At 41.0% G+C, this 20,919-nt stretch overlaps 1 protein-coding gene across 3 annotated transcripts; it reads right to left on the bottom strand.

Moving 5' to 3' along the window:
• Positions 1-543: 543 nt before the first annotated feature.
• prrc2a (proline-rich coiled-coil 2A) lies at positions 544-19,188 on the bottom strand. 3 transcript variants are annotated; one of them, XR_003294464.1, is made up of 17 exons: positions 19,068-19,188; positions 14,363-14,514; positions 12,914-13,091; positions 12,530-12,626; positions 12,242-12,317; positions 11,878-12,021; positions 11,461-11,711; positions 11,264-11,346; positions 11,010-11,158; positions 9,128-9,230; positions 8,831-9,038; positions 7,367-7,907; positions 6,945-7,180; positions 6,456-6,750; positions 6,151-6,373; positions 1,363-6,005; positions 544-997 (listed from the first exon to the last, which is right to left on the bottom strand). XR_003294464.1 is itself a non-coding variant. In XM_026289042.1 (16 exons), the coding sequence occupies exons 2-16, from the start codon at positions 14,475-14,477 to the stop codon at positions 3,029-3,031; spliced, it is 5,676 nt and encodes a 1,891-aa protein (XP_026144827.1). In that variant the 5' UTR covers positions 14,478-14,514; positions 19,068-19,188; the 3' UTR covers positions 544-3,028. The 3 variants fall into 3 exon arrangements, 2 of the variants coding, with proteins under 2 accessions (XP_026144827.1, XP_026144828.1); XM_026289042.1 differs by having other exon boundaries at positions 544-6,005; XM_026289043.1 differs by lacking the exon at positions 19,068-19,188 and adding an exon at positions 18,912-19,025 and having other exon boundaries at positions 544-6,005.
• Between the last annotated feature and the right edge of the window lie 1,731 nt (positions 19,189-20,919).

Below are 20,919 nucleotides of genomic sequence, written 5' to 3' on the forward strand. Positions count from 1 at the left end.
TCCGACGAGTGCTTGCAGTGTTCAGCCAATCACAATGCACTGGGTCAGTTGGCCAATCAGAGCAGACCGCAGAAGGAGGGACTTTGTAGAAAACAAAACGGGTTTTGAGAGAGGCGGGGCATAGAGGACCTACAATAATGTACAGTATCTGAAAAACAGTATTTGAAATACTGTTTTTTAACAGTAAAGCATGTCAACATATTCTGTTACACAAACAAAATAATTATCTTTAAAAAAAAGCATCAAATGACCCCTTTAAGGTTTATGCTAAAATATGCAAATATAAATTCTACAATGCATGGCTGTATTTTCCCTCCTGGAATGCACCTGGGTCAACCCAAATAAATATTTAATGTTTACAGCAATAATTTAGCACATTTTTAGCAGTAATTGTTGTAAAATGGGTTTACCTAAAACAGAGGAAATCAATGAAATTATGATGGACATAGTATCTAAGTATGGGGGGGGGGGGCTCAAAACGCCTTAATTCATATTTAGCATGCTCTTAAATGACACTGATGAAATGAAGTCAAACCACAGATCTTCCATTTAAACAAAAGATTTTTATTTAACTTTTTCTCTGTATACTTTTTATTATAATAAGACACTTCTCTGCTTGTACATTGCTCCCTTGAACTTAAAAATGGCAATTGTGTGGGAATGTAAGTTGGGGCGGACAAACTCAAATGCATACCAATATACATACATGTGTGTAGATCAAGGTTCCAATAATAAGCCATAGATGCTAAGACAGCAGTAACAACCTCAGGTACCTTGGTATAGCTATAAGTATAATACAATCTCTGAGTATTTGAAGGAATACACATTGCTATTAATTTTTTTTTTTTTTTTGATATTGGTACATATAATGTGCCCACATCAATGGTTTAGGTTTAAGAGGGATGATAAACAGCACTGAAAGCAGAATGGGAGAACGGCTTCCAACAAATAGACCAACCAAGCTGTATCTGAGGACAAAACCATGCTTGGCAAACGTCTGCAAGAAAAGCAAAATAAACCAACTTTAGTTCTTTTCCCAAGTAGGAAAAAAAAATATATATATATATCGATTTAACATTTTTTTTCCACTGCACTTCATTTGGATTAACATATACACACAACCCTAGATAAAATAAACATCCTAATAGTGTCAGAAAAGGTGGGCAATTGGGACTCATGTTCGCCTTCAAAAAGCGTCCTATTTTCAAAAGAACACATTACCTGTATTGATAAGATATAAATTCACACATACTTTTTAAATGCCCTACTCACACATACATTTCATCTGAAAGCCCTACTTATTATTTCAAAGCTATTCATTAGACCAATGCATTCCCAGAAAACAAACAAACCCCAACTTACACCATCAGGATACAGATGCTGGTCAAAACGAGGGGACAATGCTTTGATCCATTTCTTTTTAGACATCAAGCATTCGTTGTTTCTCAATAACCTGGGCACAGGCTCCCTGGATGGGCAGGATTTGACTTCTGGCATACTGCACATTGAACCATTGTCTCATTTTGTAACACTACTCAAAAAGGGCCACAGACTCCTTGGCATTGACTTGGGTCTCAATGACATGACTGGTGAATTGAAGTTAAGTCTGAGAATGTGAGCAAGAAGCTGCTCATAGTTCTGAGACATGTTTTTGGGGACTTTGGAAATACACACTGGAGAAACAGCTTGTGTAGGTTCCTTAAAAGAAAAAAAAAAAAAGGAAAGGGAATTTACAACGCAGAGGGTGGTCAAATAGTGATTCTCTACACTCCCTAGAACGGTTAAGGGAATATAATAGCACAATACTTGTCATATTCAATAACCTGGAACTGCAGTATGACACCTAGTCAGATAAGATGTCCAATACACAGCTATTCTTTTGGAGAATAAAAAAAAAAAAAACACTGAACATTCTTTATTCTAAAGGTGCGTTTTGGAGTTTACGGACTTTAAGTGCAAGACAAAAGAAAATCTTTAACGGATGACCTCAATAAAAAAAAACCTTCAAATTTAATGAGAATCTGAAACCAAGGCTAAGAGTCATTTGATTTGATCACAACAGAAACAACCTTAAAACGATGTGATCCATGAAGAGGAACTTCTGAAGGACGTTCAATTAAGACCACAGTCTAATAATAATAACAAGTATAATGTGCACTATTAGACTACAATTTCATGCGGAGGCCAAAACAGCTAATGAAACTATTTGAAAACCCAAAGCAATAAGCAGAGAGGTCCTACAACTTAACATAAGGAAAAATACACCACATAGTTCTGAAAAGTGGGCATTAGAGTGAATAAAAAAAAATAAAAAAGCACTGGTGAGATACTTTGCGGCAACACCATATGTGAGTTTGAACCAAAAACGAAGAGAGTTTTATTTAAAAATGGATTTTAATGACCTGCTTTGCAGAAGAAAAAAAAAATTATATATATATATAGATCTTCACCTTCAAGAGGCTGAAATGAAAAATTAACAACTAAAAATGGGGGAAAACAAATCTATGATATATTTGTTCTCATTAAAAGAGCAACTTCCAGAATCCAACATGTGATGTGAATACACAAGTACATAATAACAACCTTGGCCTTTCATATATACTTCAAGCCACAGTTCTTACACAAACAAACACAATGTGTGCATACCCAGCATAAACAAACTAAGCACAACTTTGTTAGGTTGATGTCATTTTGTGCTTATATATGCCAACATAAATGGACCATTTGGTCAAATGCGTTTTCAGTCAGCAAATATTTCCATTAAAATGGGGTGTAGTATGTAAAATCTCAGTAGAGTTTAGGATTAATGGTAGCGTGAAAGGACACGGAGTGTGAATTTCCAAACAAGGGACAAATAGCTATAAACCTAAAGAACTAGAATGTGTTCATGGTCTTGGTAACTAATCTTTTATGATAATAAAGTGTTAACATGTTAAGGGGGAAAAGGTTTTACAGAAAAGAGTGGCCAATGATAGAGGGAATAATTTGAATTATTTCCAAATGAAAAAAAACACACAAAAACAAAGCATCACTTCCTGTTCTTAGGAGAGGGCCAGTTGCCACGCCTCTCACCACGATTGCCCCCACCATTGCCAGCTCCACCGAACGCCCCACCAGCGCCAGGCGGACCCCTGGGGCCTCTTCCTCCACCACCACCACCACCGGTATTAACCCTTCTGTTCTGCCTCTCCATTCCAGGCCGCTGACTGGAGAAGCTTCTCTTGCTGGTGGCCAATTCTTTAGCTGTCATCTCTCTCTCGCCCCCACCACCGCCTCCACCACCTCTTCCGGATGGATGGTGGTGGTGATGATGATGATGGTGGGAGGAATAGGGTTTACCCCCTCCCCCACCCCCTCTTTCTCGAAACTCAGTGAAATCACTGCTTTCAGAGGCTGTTTCCCATTCCTCATTGGCCTGATCAGAGTTCTGGTTAGAGACGTCTGGAGATTTGGCACCCCCAGCTGGGTTATGGTTGTGATGGTGTTGAGGGTGCGACTGGGAGTTGCCCTGGTAGTGATGGTGGTGGTGGCTATTGAAATTTTGGTTTCCACCTCCAAGGTTGCTGCTGTTATTATTATTGGTAGAAGTTGCAGACACACTGTGTTTTGCATTTGCAACAGCTGCGGTGGATGAGTTGGGAGCGCTATTGTTTTCTTGCAGGGATTTCTGCAAAGGTGAAGCAGGTCGCTGCTGTTGTCCGGCTACGACTTCAATAATTCCACTGCTTCCATTGATATGGGCTGCATTCTCTCGCTCTTGCTTAAGTCTGCGGAATCTGGGAGGCTTGTCCTGCTGATGCTGAGATCGTCCGTGGCGTCTGCGACGAGGGGGGCGCTCAAATCCCCGGTTAGGAAAACCTCTTCCATCAGGGGCAGACAGAGGAAGAGTCTGGACAGGAGTGCCAGAGGAATTTGAAGGAACATTACTTGAGGACAGTGGGGCTCCAGCACTTCCATTCTCAGTGATCCCTTGTTGGATAGCTATAGGCACAGAGGGATTAGGTGCGGAGGGATTTGCACTTTGACTCTGAGACTGACTCTGGTCTGCAGCTTTCTTCTTGTCAACACTGGCTCCACGGCCTGAATCTTTAGGAGGGGGTGGCTGTGAGGACGTCTGTTGCTTTCGCACAGATGCAGATTTTGCAGACCAGCCATGAGATCCAGGGCCAGGTCCAGATCTGTGTCCACCAGACCCTCCTGCACTACCTCCACTTCTATGGAGACCTCCTCCAGCACCTCCACCACCTCTGCCACGTCTAGAGGGCACTCCCCTTGGTGTGAACACTCTTGTCTGGGAGTTTCTGATTGGAGCTGAAGAAGATGAAGGGCCTGTTGTAGGGTTCTCTCCTCTGATACCAGTCTTGTTGTTTTGCTTGCGGTCTTCCTTTTCGGAGTGAGCAAGGTCACTACCAGCACTCTCACTGCCTGTTTCAGATCCCCGTTGTCTCCTCCTCTTTGGCACCTCTTCATATTCAGAGCCTTCACTTCGAGTCTCACTTCGGTTCCTAGCACGTCCCGGATTTGGCTGAGAGCCCCCATGTCCATGCCTACCACTGCCAGATGATGCCTCTCGCTTGTATTCTTGATTAGAAGATGCATGATGGTAGCCACTGTTGGCAGCTGTTCTATAATCCCTGTTGCTCCTGCCACCTGTTTTGCCACGGCTGCCACCACCTGCAGTGCCAGAGTAAGTGCCTCTGTAGCCTCGGCCTCGGCCGTAGAACTCTCCTCGACCACGATTGGATCGGCTACCTCTGGACGAAGATGCATGGTAAGTTGTGCTCCCTCTTTCAGCGGAATGCTCTCTTTCCCTCCTGGACTGGGGAGCTGGAAAGCCAGAATTCTGGATAGAGCCTTCTCCATTTCTGGATCCTTTACCTGAAGCCCCAGTGTTACCTCGCTCCTTTCCACCAGTTCTGTGTTTATTTGATGAGGCGGCATCATCTTTCCCACTGAGTCCTGAGGGGCCTTGAGCCCCAGAGGCCGTTTCTTGTTTGGTTGAAGTCTGGCTAGAATCTTGTTCTTTATCTTTACCAGAGCCTCCAGTGGACTTTTCTCCTCCTCCTTCACCACCCTCTCTTTTCACCTCTTTAAGTACTGGTCTCTTAATTGGACCTGCTCGCTTGGCTGTGCCATCTGATTGAGTAAAGGATTTGTTCTCAGTCCCATGATTTGAAGGTTCTTCAGTATTTCCACTCATTCCAGAGCCTGGTGCCTTTCTGTTATGGGTTGAGCCCCCACTCACGTTACTGCTACTAGGCCTCGGGCCCCAGTGGGTCTCAGGTTTGTGCTCCCGACTGCGAGAGTTGGCTTTAGGGTGGTGTTGCTGCACAGAATGCTGCTGGGGCTGATTTTGTGCATTTCCCAATTTCTCCTGTTTCCTTCCTGAAGCATGACCAGATCCAGTATCATGTTCAATTGGTTGTGGGACCTGATTATGTAAAGACTGTTTTCCAATACCATCTTCTCTAGCTGAGGAAGATGATGAGGATGAACAGGAAGGGGAAAGGGACAGCTGATGGAATGGAGGTGAAGGGTCACTCTTTTTTGGCTCCCCCCCTTTTTCTCGTTCTCTGCCATTCTCATGCTTATGAGGATGAAGAGAGAAATGAGGGACGTGAGTGGGGGGACCATGGTGTTGGTGATGCGAGTTGGTCTCCAAGGTGAAGTGATCAGAACGGCCATTACGGTCATAATGGGGATGAGGAGTCCCCCAGATTTGGCTCTGTTGACTACCCTCCTGGTGGCCAAAACCATGCAGTGTCCCTCCACTGCTGGCCCTTTGCTGCAAGTGGGAGCCCATTCTGGATCCATTGTCAGGGTAGCTACTGTAACCTCCTCGCCCACCCATAAAGGGCTGATGATGGGCATGGTGGCTAGCACCCTGTCCTCCAACTTGAATCCCAAGAGGTGGTGGGGTTTGGTTGGATGTGCCAGATGGAGAGCTGGGAGGCTGAATGGGAGCTGTGCCTCCCTCCCGCATAAGCACTGGAGGAGTGTCACTTCTAGAAACATTAAAAAAAGAAAATTGTAACATGCTTCTGAAACAAACTGAAGAAATCTGAAATAAAGGATTTTAATAGAAACTGGTTTAAATACAATAACTTTGTATTTACATATGTACTCATTTTTAAAATAGCTTCTTGTTACCTTTGACCTTTGCCAGCCTCCTCTTCCTCGACAGCTTTCTGCCGTAGTGGGGAGCTTAGACCTCGACCCTCAGTACCCCCTGGAAAAACATCTGGTCCCCAAGCCAGTTTGGGATCCATTGGAGGTGTGCCACGATGGGGATGAGAGGGTCCACCATGCTGCTGCCTATCAAATGGATCTGACCCAGAGCCACCAGAATCAGAACGCTCTCGAGTCATCATCCCTGTAACATAAAAGCCTCTATAATCTCTGGAAACCAAGACTCTCTGACTTATATTCACAGTTGATCTCATTTATTTACTAACCAGATGAATGCATGCTGGGAGTGTAGTAGTCCATGGGTGCGGGACGTCCCTGTATCATTCGAGGGTCCATGTAGGGCATCATCATCCAACGGGGATCGAAGTTCATAGCCAGAGGTGGAGGACGTCCCATTGAGCCAGGAGGGTAAAGGGTTGGCTGTTTGGGCCCAGACTGTGGTGTGGTACCTGGAGAGGGGCCCTGCTGATTCTGAGGCTGGAGCTGATTTTGGGCAACCTGGTTATGTTGCTGCTGCTGCTGCTGCTGCTGCCACTGCTGCTGCTGTTTGAGAAGTTGCTCCTGTTCACAAATGATACAGACCACATTTTATACAAAAAATATTGTATTTTTATATTTAACTTTAAACCCAGTAGCCAAGTATAAAGACATATTTGTTAGTATGTAAAAAAACTTTGGTGTGAAGGTAGTGTATTCCTATTAGAAGAATCACATTTACATAACTCCTGAAAATAAGGACTCACACAAACACAAACCTGTTGTTGCCTCTGAAAACGAGGAGGAAGTGATTTTTGATACTTGGAAAAGCCCTGCCCAGATGGACCACTTCCCTGCCGTCCTGTTCCACCAACATTTTCAACCACCTTCACCGTGTCATCTCCACCTCTAGTGCGGATATGCACCACAGGTTCCTCCTTGGCATCTCCAGCCACTGGGACATCCAGGGTTTGTGGATGCTGGGTGGGTTGAGGATGCAGAGCTTGCGGAGACTCTGAATGATGAAGAAATCATACATGTTACATATTACATTTCAACTTATTTAAAACAAATATTGTAATCTGCTCATCAACTTTTACAACAAATTCACCAAGGAAAGTCCAAGAAGTATCAGAACGATGAAGAAATATATCGCCCATTCAACCAAATAAAATGTTGTAACTATTTATGTAATACTAACCAGTGTTGGAGTCATGACTGCTGTTGCTGCCAGCCCGCTGTCTGTTAATAATATTCAATCCTAGTGTTGCACCGCTTCCCTGAGAAGATGATAGAGGAGGGTCTTCAGAGTCCATACAGGGTGATGGTGGCTGACTGACATTGGGAGATGAAGCAGGTGCAGACAAGGAAGGACTAGGACTGTTGGTCGGAGCATCACTGGGGGTGCTGGGTTTTATAGTCTGTTGCTGCTGTTTTTCATCAAGTCTTTTCAGCTTCTCTGCACAGGCAGCACGGCGCTCCTCCTGCATCCTCCGCTCCTCCTCTTCACGCCGCCGACGGGCACGCTCTACCGCAGCAGAGATCTCAGTTGATGACTGCTTCCTTCGTTGCCGCCATGTCTCATCCTCATCCTCGCCCTGTTGCTGGGGAAGCAGGGCATTGGAGGGAGGAGGAGTCGGCCCACCAGGCATTGCCCCCCCCTGCTGCTGTGCCTGGGCACCACTGGGCTTCTGGGGGGCTAGGATGGGGCCTGAGATTGGCGACTGGTTTGAAGGCCGGTCCTGTAACAAAAGGTGGTTTATTAAAGGGGTCATATGATGTTGCTAAAAAGAACATAATTTTGTGTATTTGGTGTAATGAAATGTGTTTGTGATTTAAGGTAAAAAAATAAATAAAAAAAACATTTTCCACATATTGTACATTATAGCTATATGTACATATATATGGCTATAACAAGGAATGGCCGGCGAATTCGATGAAGGAGCGACTGGGAGTTGCAGCATGATGCATGATGCCTGGACTCCGCTTTATCCACAGTGAAAGCTGATCTGGCGATCCACAGCGAAAAGTTGATGTATTTCCTCAGCAACCAGCACGAATCAGCTCTAGGCATGACGAAGCGGATATCGTGCTCTTTTGGAAGGCCAAACAAGGTAGTTTCACTTTCACAAAGATACACACAGCTTCTCCAAGAAATGGCACCGACGGAAATAGAGAGAATAAAAGTTATGCCTTCTTTCTTTGCGTGAACATTTGGGCGGCGTTTTGCAAATCTTCCCACATAGTGGCGTAGAGATGTGTGGGCGTGTTTAAACGAGCTGTTTTAGGGGGCGTTTTATACTTGAGACTTCAGTCTTTGCAACTTTACAGATATTCTTTATGCACCAAGAGCTTGTGACACTCCAAAGAGAAAGGAAAATTTTTTAAATCGCATCATATGATCCCTTTAACTAAAGTTCACCATTTCTTGGACTCTTTCCCCATGTACCTGGCAAAAGCAGGAATAGGGCCCTTGTCCAAGAAGTGGACCTGGTGGGGCCACCTAGTCCAGGCCTACGCCCCTGCATAGGGGTACATGTATAAATCAGCGAGTCATCCAGAAAACACCACAACTATGTTCCTGTCCTCACAGTAACTGCACGTGCTTTGGCAAAGGCCAGTGGTACCAAGAGCTTGGAACTAGATGGGGAGATGAGATGCATACCTGATAGGATCCTGCATTTGCCTGACTGCTCCAGCTGCTTCCACCCTCCTCGGCCCAGCCTGGCTTGCTGGAGGGGGACGTGGAGCCATCTTCAGCAGAGGAAGGAGGGGTACGGCGAGAATCCCCTCCACTGTCGGATGCCCGGGAACGTGAAACAGGTGCAGGTCCATCTTGGGATCTCTGCTGCTCCCTTGGCTCCCTGTTACAACTTAATATAAAAACGGTTTTCAAAAAGAACTTCAGTGTGCAAAAAGTTAAGTTAATCAACCAACGGGAAAATATTTAGAAAATGCTTACCGGGATCCATTTTTGTTTTCAGACCATTCCTCTTCCCCATCATCCTCTCCTTCATCGTCGCTGAACTTCAACTTTGCGGAGTAGTCAATTTCTTCCTGTGCTCCTGGAAACGAAGCAAATCACCAAGAAAAGGTTACTACTAGGGATGTCAATTTTTTAACATTTCCATGATCCATCGTAGTTTAAATTAACGATCAATTAATCATTAACCTTATTCCTGCGAAATGTGTCTATTGCAGTAAATAAAAGGCTAGTAGCAGGACTGTAAAATGAATAGATGTGATTATAATCATTTGATAAAATGAAGAGAGCACGCCATAGCATGTATCATTTTACTTTGTTGGCCGTTTCTGATCCCGTCACAGAGACCATTGAACGCACCTCTTTAAATGGTTTCATTGTACTCGTTGTTGTATTTTAAAACACAATTGCAATTTTAGCAATTTACATTATTGCCATTTAAAATAAAATGATCCCAAATGTTACTGTGGCTCGTGGGGCTGCACCACTTGGTCAGAGAAACGCTTTTGTTGGCGGTGCTACGAAAACACAGCTGCTCACATGAAACCTTTTAATGCGAGTATGACAAGGTACAAAGCTTTATTTATAAGAGAAATAATGGGTTACCACGCAAATGTTACATCGTGACTACACGTTTGCATTCATGCTGTTCATTTAAAGCCATACGCTGCTTTATGTTCTGTTCTGCAGTTGATCACAAGTTTCCAGGAATTTACTAATATTTATTGTTTCTTTTCCCAAATCCTTGCTGTCTAACCCTTTAATTTCAAAGGTTTATTTAATTGTAGTTCACTAGTTTTAATCACCGTTTTCGCATTCTTACTGTGGTAAACGTGGGGGGAAATAAAAGATTTCGTGGCCATGAATTAAGAATTAGTTCCTATGACTTAGATCGAACGTAGAAACATATTAAATTTCGAATTGCAGCCTAAGCCTATAAAGTCCTATTTTTAGATTAAAGTAAATTTAATATTTCAATTGGAAATCAAGGTCTGGAGTCTGGAGGAAGACTGGAGAGGCACAGAATCCAAGCTGCTTGAAGTCCAGTGTGAAGTTTCCGCAGTCAGTGATGATTTGGGGAACAGTGATGTCTGCTGGTGTTGGTTTCATTGTGTTTTATCAAGTCCAAAGTCAATACAGCCATCTACCAGGAGATTTTGGAGCACGTTATGCTTCAATCTGCTGAGAAGCTGATTTCATTTTGCAGCAGGACTGGAGCACCTGCCCAGTGTTAAACTTGCTGACCATGATATTACGGTGCTTGATTGGCCAGCCAACTCAACTGACCTGTATCTCAAAGAGAATCTATGGGGTATTGTGAAGAGGAAGATAAGTAACATCTGACAAACAATAAAGAGGAGCTGAAGGCCGCTATCAAACCAACCCAACCCAACCAAGTACTGAGTGCATAATTAAACCTGCTTCGGTTACTGGTTTTGTAAATCTTTTTTTGATTGATCTTTGAGAAAATATTCTCATTTTTTGAGATGCTGAATTTTTTATTTTCGTAAGCTGTAAGCCATAAACATCAGAATTAAAACAAAGGCTCTTGAAATATTTCAGTTTGTGAGCAATGAATCTAGAATATAAGAAAGTTAGCTTTTTTTAAATTAATTAAATGACAAAAAAAAATAAAGAACATTTCCATGATATTCTAATTTTTTGAGATGCACCTGTAGTTACCGTTGTTATAAGTTTTACCTCTATACCAATACTGAAAGAGCAATAAAAATGCTGGGTAATTATTTTTTTTAGCTTACTAACATTTAGCCACTGTCAATTTTTAAACAACCACAATATAGGCGAGTTACCCAATTATTCCATTCTTATGTGCCAGAGTAATGGAAAGCATTCCTCTTACCAGCCCAGCCCTCATCTCCATCATGGTCCAGCTCATCCAGCTCCTTCAGGTCATCCTGTTTGAGGATGGATGGGCGTTTTACCACTTCACCCCGGGGGCCTCCATGGGGCCGCCCATCTGGCCCTACTCCACCCTGTGACCTAGAAAACCTGGCAAGAAGTAATTGGAAGAAAGTTAGGAAAGCCAACTGGATGACTGTGGAAATAAATATTAGTAGATTCATTTCTACTCAGTATAAATATAAATATTCTTACCTAGGGGCCTCATTTGGGGGTGGGTACCTGTATGGTCCCTGTGGACCATAAGGCGGTGGGAAGGGCAGGTATGGTGGATACATCTAGAGAAAAACATTCAGAAAGAAAAGAAAGGCTATGAATGCACTGAACAAATCAATCACAGTTTTAGACATTCTCTATAGATTGACAAAAATGGAAAAGGTTACAAAACTTACGAAGGGAGGCATGATGCCTCTGTAAGCCTGGAACTGCGGGCCAATGGGTGGCTGCGGGAGGGGAAGCGCGGGGTTGCCGGTTGGGGAAGATCTAGGCGGGCCATGAGAAGATGCATTCTGATGTGGGATGGGAGGGGCCCCAGCAGCACCCTCCATCACTATGGCTCCCCCAGCACCGCCCTCCGCAACTGCCTCCCCAGCCAGGGTGGGTGCCAATCCCCGGCCCCCACCATCCCGCCAGCTTGTTACGTCTGGAACAGAAAGCAACAAATTATTAATTGAGGAACTGCTGAGCATATGTGAATCAGTACGAATCAGAAGCACTAGAAGATAACAAATATAACATGAACAACACAAGCTCCAAGATACAAATAACCACACCAGTTATCAAAAGAAGAAAAGGGCTATCATGCTTACTTTGGGGGCGGAGGCTTGGTCCTGGCCCATACCACTGATCTGCAGTGGCCTGTTCTTTGCCAACTTTGTCCTGGTCTCCAGCCGCCTGCAGGGTGGGAAATTCCTCGCGAGAGAATGGCGACGGTTGGTTTGATCCCTTTCCACCTGTGAAGAAAAGCAAAGGGAATTAAATATCTTTCATTTATAAAGATACTTCATTAGAAACGTCACCTCTCTTGTCCAAGAATAAAACGATGAAAACAAGATTAACTTTAGTTTTACAGCAAGTGTCCACTGTTATTTTGCACTGAAACAACCATAACTATACATTTCTTAATATTCCTCACTGAGAAATGTAGTCATTAGTCTTGGTGCTGTAGCTTACCATCTCCTTGTACTCCATGTGTAACACTGGCCGGAGCCCAGGACCTTGGCCCTGCGGCTAGAGCTTGAGTTGGGGCCTAAGATACATACATAATTGTCAAGAACCAAACGATGTACCAGAGTAACACAAAGAATAATTAATGTACATTTAAGCCAAAAATCCTTTGTTCATAAGCATGTTCACTGGTCATACAACAACTAAAGCAGTGAGATGCGGGCTTCATTAGCTCAGACTTGTTGAAAAACAAGTACATAACGTAGGAGATTATTCATGTTTGTGTGATGGCACCTCTTGAGCTGGGGGTGTTCTCGGCATGCTCGGCGCAGACGTCTGTGAGACCACAGGCTGCTGCGACTCCGGCTGCGCTGTTGACAATACATCGGTACTACAGGGAAAAATCAAAAAAAAAAAAAAAAAACAGACATTAGATGGCAGGTATGAACATGTATCCAATCAGACTGCAGTTTTCTATAGTCTACAGTGTTTTTTCTATACAAACAAACTGATTTAAGAATCTGGGTGGTCCATAGTGAAAACGATGTACCATTAGAGCACATACTCACATACTGTCTGTTGTACTGATTGTGATGGAGCTGGTAGGGCTTTTATATTTGTTCAGTTACTCAAAGAATAATGTAATGTAGCTCCTTCAGAATGGTGAACATGCCTCACCTCTTTGGGTCTGCTTGTTCCTGCTTGCTTGCCCATCCTGTGCCGTCTTTGGGAACGAGCGAGACGTTGGGGTCGTTGCCTTTGTTCTCCGCCTTCAAACTAGGCAAGTTGGCTGGGGGGGGCATGCGCCGTGCAGAGGCAACTTTACCAAGAGACTGTAAGCCATGACGAGGGGCAACTGAAAGTAGAACAGTGACAGGAAAAGTAAATAAACAAGTGCAGAAACCCAATACCGTCTTGAGGGATGCAGCCTGAGACTAAGCAGGAGAGCCTGCAGCATGCACAAGATCATCAATATCCCTCATCCATCATGGCTTAGGAATGATTGGCTGGCCAGTGAAAGGAGCAAGACTATCTTATGTTGATTTGTTTCAAGTGGTGGACTCGAAATTGACTTGGTCAAAAATCCCACTTTAACACGCTCACGACAGGCTTGGCCTATGCAAAATAGGTTGAGCATTGCAAAGAGCAGTCGTTGGCGGTTTCAGAAGCTGAAAAACACATCTGTCCTGACTCTCAATCCCCTGTTTGTTCCCTGGAGCCAAGCAGCCTGGAGTGCTGAGAGAATTGCATTTTGGAAAAGAGGGACAGCTGCTTAGAGTTGGTAGTTCAGCTACTGAATAAAACATAAGCAGGGAAAACGATGGACACAAGAAAAACTCTGTCTTAGGTCATAGCTCAAAAATTCAGCGAGCTACCCTAGACGATGCGGACACAACTGGAAATGATTTCATTAACACTAGGGTGGATCCAGAGTGGGATTTAAGAAACTTAGAAATCAATAAACAAAGCGCTTTTGTTTCAGAAAGGCCAGACAGATTATGTTCTTATACTGCACACTGCAAATAACTGCACTGTCTAAATATGCAACCGCTGTATTACACAGTTTTAGCAAAGAAATATGAGCTGCATCAGTCCAATCAAACATTCTTCAATCAAACATTTGATGTAAATTAGTGTCATGTTGAACAGTATATTGAGACGGAGGCAAACTGTAGCACAATACTACAATCTCTCTTCAAAAGCAGATCGTAGAGACATTTTATCATCCACAAACAAAATGTGTCATGTTGCACACACCTACACCCAATCAACATATAAGTTCTGCTGAAGAAACTGACAGAAATACATTACTATTTTAAAATAGAATCTATTAAATTGGATTTCATAGGCACTAAAACTTTTGAAATCAATGACAAAATATAGATATAATCACCAAGAAATAGAATCTGCAAACCCATTTCATGTGACGCATTTCTGATTTCAAAAAGACATTGAAAAAAAGTGTTCAAAACTATTCAGAATTGTGAACATTAAGAAATGTGCATTAGAAAAGTTATCAAGGTCCATGTTAATTTAATGCTGACCTGAGATTAACACAAGATCGTCTCTACAAACAGGTAGAGACAAATTACTTTAAACATAAGCTTTAAGTCAATGCAAACTCACCAACAGGCTTCTGTGCTTCAATGCTCTTTCCTTTGTAGGTATCAAACAGGTTGAGAGACGCATACTTGGTTTTGCCATCCTTCCCCTTTGCCGTTTGCCCAGAGCGCTCTGACATTGCGCTGTACGCTCATTGAGTATGGTGAGTCCTGAGACTGACAGAGAAAGAGAGAGTGAAAAGGGAGAACGTGATGCGGAGTCGAAAGGTGTCCCCTTTCAAGCATTCCCATGTTTTCAGGATCAAAATGAATGCTAAACTTAACAGCCAAGTGTAGGCATGAAAAGAAGGGTGTTTGATATCGTTTATGATTTACTGAAACTGGCCATATTGGCAAATACTTTACACAAGACCCAAATCACTAATGTCATTTCTATGGGTGGATTTTTGTCTGTGTAGACTTTTTCTTATATCCTCCAACATATGAAAGCTACACTATCTATTAGCTTTACATGGGTATGAGTAGAGGTATTCTGACGACAGACTTCATTATTTATATTATTTTTTCCAAATATCGCTGAGAAAATGGCGACTGAACACCACAAAGAAAAAGGTCCATTCACAACACAAACTTTAGAGATACCTACAGCACCAACACAGATAGACGGAATTGGAACTAGAATGATTATTAAAGTTTTATATACACTGCCTTGGTGTGAACGGAACTTAAATCTGAAATTAGGTCAAATAATTGATTTCTAATCAACCAAATTCACACTTGGAGGTTGTTCACACAGAATGCATCTTTAAATCTTAAAACACGAGATGCAATGCTCGGGAATAGCTTTTTAAAAAGCACAGAGACGAACACATCAAATAAAACCAGTCATAGCCACTTGCTGCTGTAAACAAAAGCTTTCAATGCTTGCCTCACCTCCGGGTTTTCTGATTGGTCAACAGTTTTGGAAGTGACATTGAACAGTGGCGCTGCATGTAAAAGTTGATATTCTTTTAACGCGACATGGCATCTTAAATGTGGTGCTCATGTGCGAGACACTGCAAATGACATTAGCACAACAGACATACACATCTGTCTAGCATGTGTTTACATAGAAAAACAATGGAAAAGTTGTACATTGGAATGAAAAAAACGTGTTCTGTGTGAACGGCCCATCGAATAAGACTAGATAAATGACAACTGCACAAAGCAGCTAAGGCCTATGCAATACAGATAAATAAGAATAAGCATGTAAATGTAATACAATCAATTTTCGATATTGGCATGTCTCTGCTGATTCCCATTACATTTAACCTCACACAAATTTTTAAAGATTATCCTTAAGTTATTCACTTATTAAGATGAGCTTAAGTCATACTGAATCCAACATATTCCTTAAATAGCTAAGCCTTAATTTTGGCATTCTGAGGAAAATAATTGTCAGTTTTCATTGCCATTATGCTTTTCTCAAAGAAAATTCTCATAAAACATTAATAAAATGTTATGGCTTCTTCACAAAGGCATAGTAATTATTACAACACTAACCAAACTGAGTTAAAACTGAAAACTGTTTTTAAAATTAGGAAGGCTACACTATGCATAAATTCAGTTAAAACAATGAGAATACTGATATCAAATCAATAAATACCATAAAACCGTGACTTTTACTGGTGATTTGGCCAACTGCATTCTGTATATCACTGTTCAGTTTGTTTATATTGGTCCTCATAGGTATCATGCTCAACCAACTCAGATCAACCGAGATACTGGGGTGTCCCATATTATGAGATCTCACAGCACATGACCCATGTTTACGCAAGACCAGACTGAAATATGCACAAAGCCATCAGACAAGCAGCAAGTTAATTCAAACAGTACCCAAACCCATTTTTTTCCTCTAAATTGTTTCCTTCTGTACAGTAATTCATCAGACAACTGCTTATCGATTCATTAAGTCAACCATTAATGACAGCACATATTTTTTAAAGGCTAGAAAAAGGCAGCTGTGCCAGGTGTTACCATGGAGATGCATTATAAATGTTCCTCTGTTTCTGCCTTGCGAGGTGTTGCATCCATAGAAACACCATGGCAGTCTTTACTGCTAGCTAGTGACGACCTCTCAAATCACACACAGTCATAAAATCTCTGATTTTAAAATAAACAAAAAGAAGTCATGAACTCCGGCTAACACCATTAAATCAGAAAGCTGCATTTCTTCACCACGCTGTGATATTCATTACAAAAGTCTCGTGTCAAACACTAGACAACATTTGCAAAACCACATAAGTAGCCTCCAGTATGACAAAACTGAAACTGCCACCTGTAGATTAATTATCACGAAGGTACACTACACAATCTGTAACCCTAAATACAAAGCAACTTATTAAAAAACAGTGATGGAGTCACAGAATAAAGATGTTGGACAGCTTGGTTCTGCGTGTTCATTTCCCATTTGTTTTCACAGAGCTCAGCCATTTGGAAAACACAAGAGACTCTCCATAAAATAATAATAAACAGCCTAAAGGATTCATTTAAATGTAAAAAAAAAAAAAAAAATTAATGTGTAATTTGAACAGTAAAAGACAGCAAACACGCTAGGGCAAAAACCTGTTAATTGGTCAAATGGCAAGTTCTCGTTCTATAAAAACAATTAAATGATTTAAAAAAATTATTTAGCTAATAAATGTAAAATATTTACTGGGATATTTTGTCAGACTAAAATACAGTTAAATTAATGGATTGTTTAAAGTAAAAATTAACAGTCTTCTCACAATTTACATTGATAACTTGTAAACTTACACTCCCAAAAATTCCTTGTGACAAATCAGTTATTGAAATAGACAGTTTTTACAGTAATTTATTTAGGGCATTTACACGACAGCGTTTTTAACTAAAAACAAACGTTTTATGCATTTTGGCCATTTATTCACACAACAAAGACATTCCAGGAGGCCTGAAAATGCAAACTTTTGAAAATAGGTTTGAAAGTGCACGTTTTTTTAAATGATACCGTCAGATATAAAAATATTATTTTGTAAAAACAGTTACGATATGTACATGCGCATTATTCATTCAGTCTATAGGCATGCACATAGGCTATTTCTCTTCTTAAACTAGGGCCGATAAAATAGTCTTTGAACTTGTTTCAATTCAAGTTGTGGGTACTTCAGATGTAAAGGTTGTAGCAATAACAGCTGCCATTTGTTTACTGTAAATTTCACTGTGTTTCTTCTACAGTCTGACATTCAGGATGACACAGAATGATCAAAGCCCTCCATATGGGCACATAACATACAGGCAGGGCTATTACCATTCCTCATATATATAAAAAAATTAATTAAAATACAATCACAATCATAGGTTTTGCTAAACAGCTATCAATACTTAGAATATTTAAATGAGCCACCATTCTTAATATGACGCGAAAACATTCTTAAACGTCTGCATAAGGGCGTCCCGAGTTCGAATTCGGCTGAGGACCTTTCCCAAACCCAAAACTGCACCAAACATGAATAAATTAAGCGCACAATCCGTTAGTGAAGAGCACAGTCCTAAACCGTTCTGTTTCTCTATTAAACACACAAACACCACGGCAGTGTGCTACACCTCACTGTCATCGACTGGGGCAGATGCAGATTAGGAATAGCAGCGATGGCCAGTTGGCAAAGCCTGTAAAATAATCTCTACACGACATGAAGCAGCGCTGGCAAACAGGAGCTGTTTAGAGATTATTTTACACGCTTTGCCAATTGGCCGTATGGGCACAGTGCAGCTTTACACAAAAACGATCAGATAGTTAATCTAACCTTAAGAAAAACCCGGTATCTGGAATAAAAACCGAATGTCTGATACATTATAAGCTCGGTTAATTGTCTGTTTTGACTGGTTCACTCGCTTCTTGGAGCCGCGGCCTCCATGTTTCGTCCTGGGAGGAGGGTTTCATAATACACATAACTTCAAAATAACACATCACTTCAAACAGGTGCAGTAATCTAGCCCTCGACTAGATAAATTGGAGAAGGTGATTTATTTAACACGGAGGAAAGAAATTGTCCGTATAAGTGATGCTGCGGGTTTGACTAAGTTTAAGGATTTGATGGCGAGAACAAAACAAAATGGCGACGGTGAAGTGAGGCCAGAGCTACGAGCACATTAGCATCGGGATTTGTGACGATTTAAAGACACGGGCTTCATCTAGAACCCGAGCTCAAAGGTTTTAGAGTGCGAGTCGATTTCTGTTTACGCAGACAACTCAAACGGAGCCTTGATTTGAACCAAAACAACGCACTTGTCTGGCACGCAGTCTCGGTCAAAGCACGTCTTACGCACGTTATTTCTTCAATGTAGGCATACTAATTCAAGTCAACGTTTACATAAAACCTGCTAAAACGGCTAGCGGTGTAAATTTAAACCTCACAGGCTCTTATTAATAGACGATATGGTACATCTTCACCAAGATGTGTGACACAAACACAAGCTATGCTGATAGCATGCTAACGTTAGCCGACACCGACCGTTGAAAAGCAGTACAGCTGGACCCCAACATCACGGTCACAAACACAGCTATAATAAACCTCTTCAATGCCCTCGAATGGTCATTAGACACAGCTACTAACCTGGTCTTGTCCCGACTTGTTTCGAGGTTGTATCTTTGAGCTAACTTTACTAGCAATAGTCGTGCCCTACCGTTAGTACAAGCGATTATAAAAGCTCAAAACAGGATTATGTGTTGAAGAGGATTGCTGAGGACGGATGTGTGCGGTGAGGCTTACTTGTACTCCTTTTTCTTTTTTCCCAGAAAACAAATGAAAAAGGAAAAATAAAATAATATTGCGGAGGTCGATCCGTCACTGTTAGAGCCGTCAACGGCTTCTGAGGATGGTGGCGCAGAGAGGGGCGGATGCGCGTGGAGGGGGCGGGGCTAAATTAACATAATACGTTCTAAACTTATCTTTTGACCAATCCGATCTTATATGTTAAAATATAATTTACATATGTAAAGCACGTCTCTTGCTCAGTGATAGAAGTCTGCTATGAATGGCCCGAGAGGACAAGGATCTTCAGATCATATCTTCTCACTCAGCATGATTATTTTATGAAAGATGAATCACTTTGTTTTACGCTGTAAACAAAATCCTGATCCTAAGATGTTTCAGTGGTTAGATAAAAATATGGTATTAGCTTGTTTTGGGTATTATTTTTTTGAAAGTCAGTATTACACTGACAACAATTATTATTTTTAATGGTAGTGTCAATGCATACAACATATCAAATCTGTATCTTTAAATATTAAATGTACCTTAGGCTTATGTAGAGTATAGAACAGTGGTTGGATTGCAGTAAATGGATACATACAAGTGTTGTATAATGTAAATGATGGTGAAACACACTAATAAAAGCAAATTGTTTATTTGTTTGTTTTACTTAAATAAAACAACAAACATTGCTATGCAGTTTTGTAATTCATTTAATATATTTGTACATTTAAAGCAGGGCTTTTTTTCTTAGTCACAACAAAACACACCTTTGATTTGTCATTGTGATCCAGAGCATGCTTCATTGATTTCAGACTAACTCACACTAATCCATCAAACATACACATAAAATGTGCCAAGTAGGGCACGCACACACACACACACACACACACACACACACACACACACAGACACAAACAGCTTTCAGTGCCCATGAATAACAAGAAAACTGTCCTTGCAAGTAATTGTTTAAACATTTAAGCCAGATGAGTAAATGAGTGAAATTCTCCTCTCATCTTGCTTAAAGAGATCATTTATTATTACATTTATTTTGAATGCTTTGTAATGTAAAATAAAACAATAAAGATCCACAACATACCAGAGCAACAAAAGTAGATTCTGGATTATGTTCTGTAAAGGTTAAGTCTGACATCAACCTCATATAAAAATGTGGGGTGAAGTAAACAGAGCATTTAAGTGAAGGCAATGAAATATACATGAACTGAAATCGATTTGCATAGGAATGTGCTAAACACCCACAAGCTTTTCACAGACACTGTGTAATGTATCTTTGATCATACTGTGGGGTGACATTTAAACTAACAACATGAAAAACAAAATAATTGCTTATTTCAAATTTTGCAAATACTGTTTTAGTAATATTGCAGCCAAAATAATTTTAGAGAAGATTAGATTTAATGTATATATATATATATATATATATATATATATATATATATATATATATATATATATATATATATATATATAGTAAATATGATACTGTAATAAAGCTGAAAACCATTCAGTGATATAGAATAAGATTATTTAAATCTAAGCCAGGATATCCTGGTTCTGATCACAGTTTAAATTTGGGAAAATAATCAACAAAATAAATGTAAAGTATTTCTTTCTTACTGAATAGAATGTGACTGTATTGGATGAAGAGCTCCTGTTTGAACATCATTGACATTTACAGACAGATCCACTGACACTATTTCTATTATTTTAGCTGTTAACCAAAACATATTTAAATTATATAATGGGCTTATAATTAATAATTTGGGGTTAAAGTGCATGATATGAGCTTTAATTTGAGGGTATTCTCATCAAAATTGTTGGAAAGGTTAGGGAATTGCTGCTATTTAAT

Source organism: Carassius auratus, chromosome 19 (assembly GCF_003368295.1).
Source record: "Carassius auratus strain Wakin chromosome 19, ASM336829v1, whole genome shotgun sequence".
NCBI classification, from domain to species: Eukaryota; Metazoa; Chordata; class Actinopteri; order Cypriniformes; family Cyprinidae; genus Carassius; species Carassius auratus.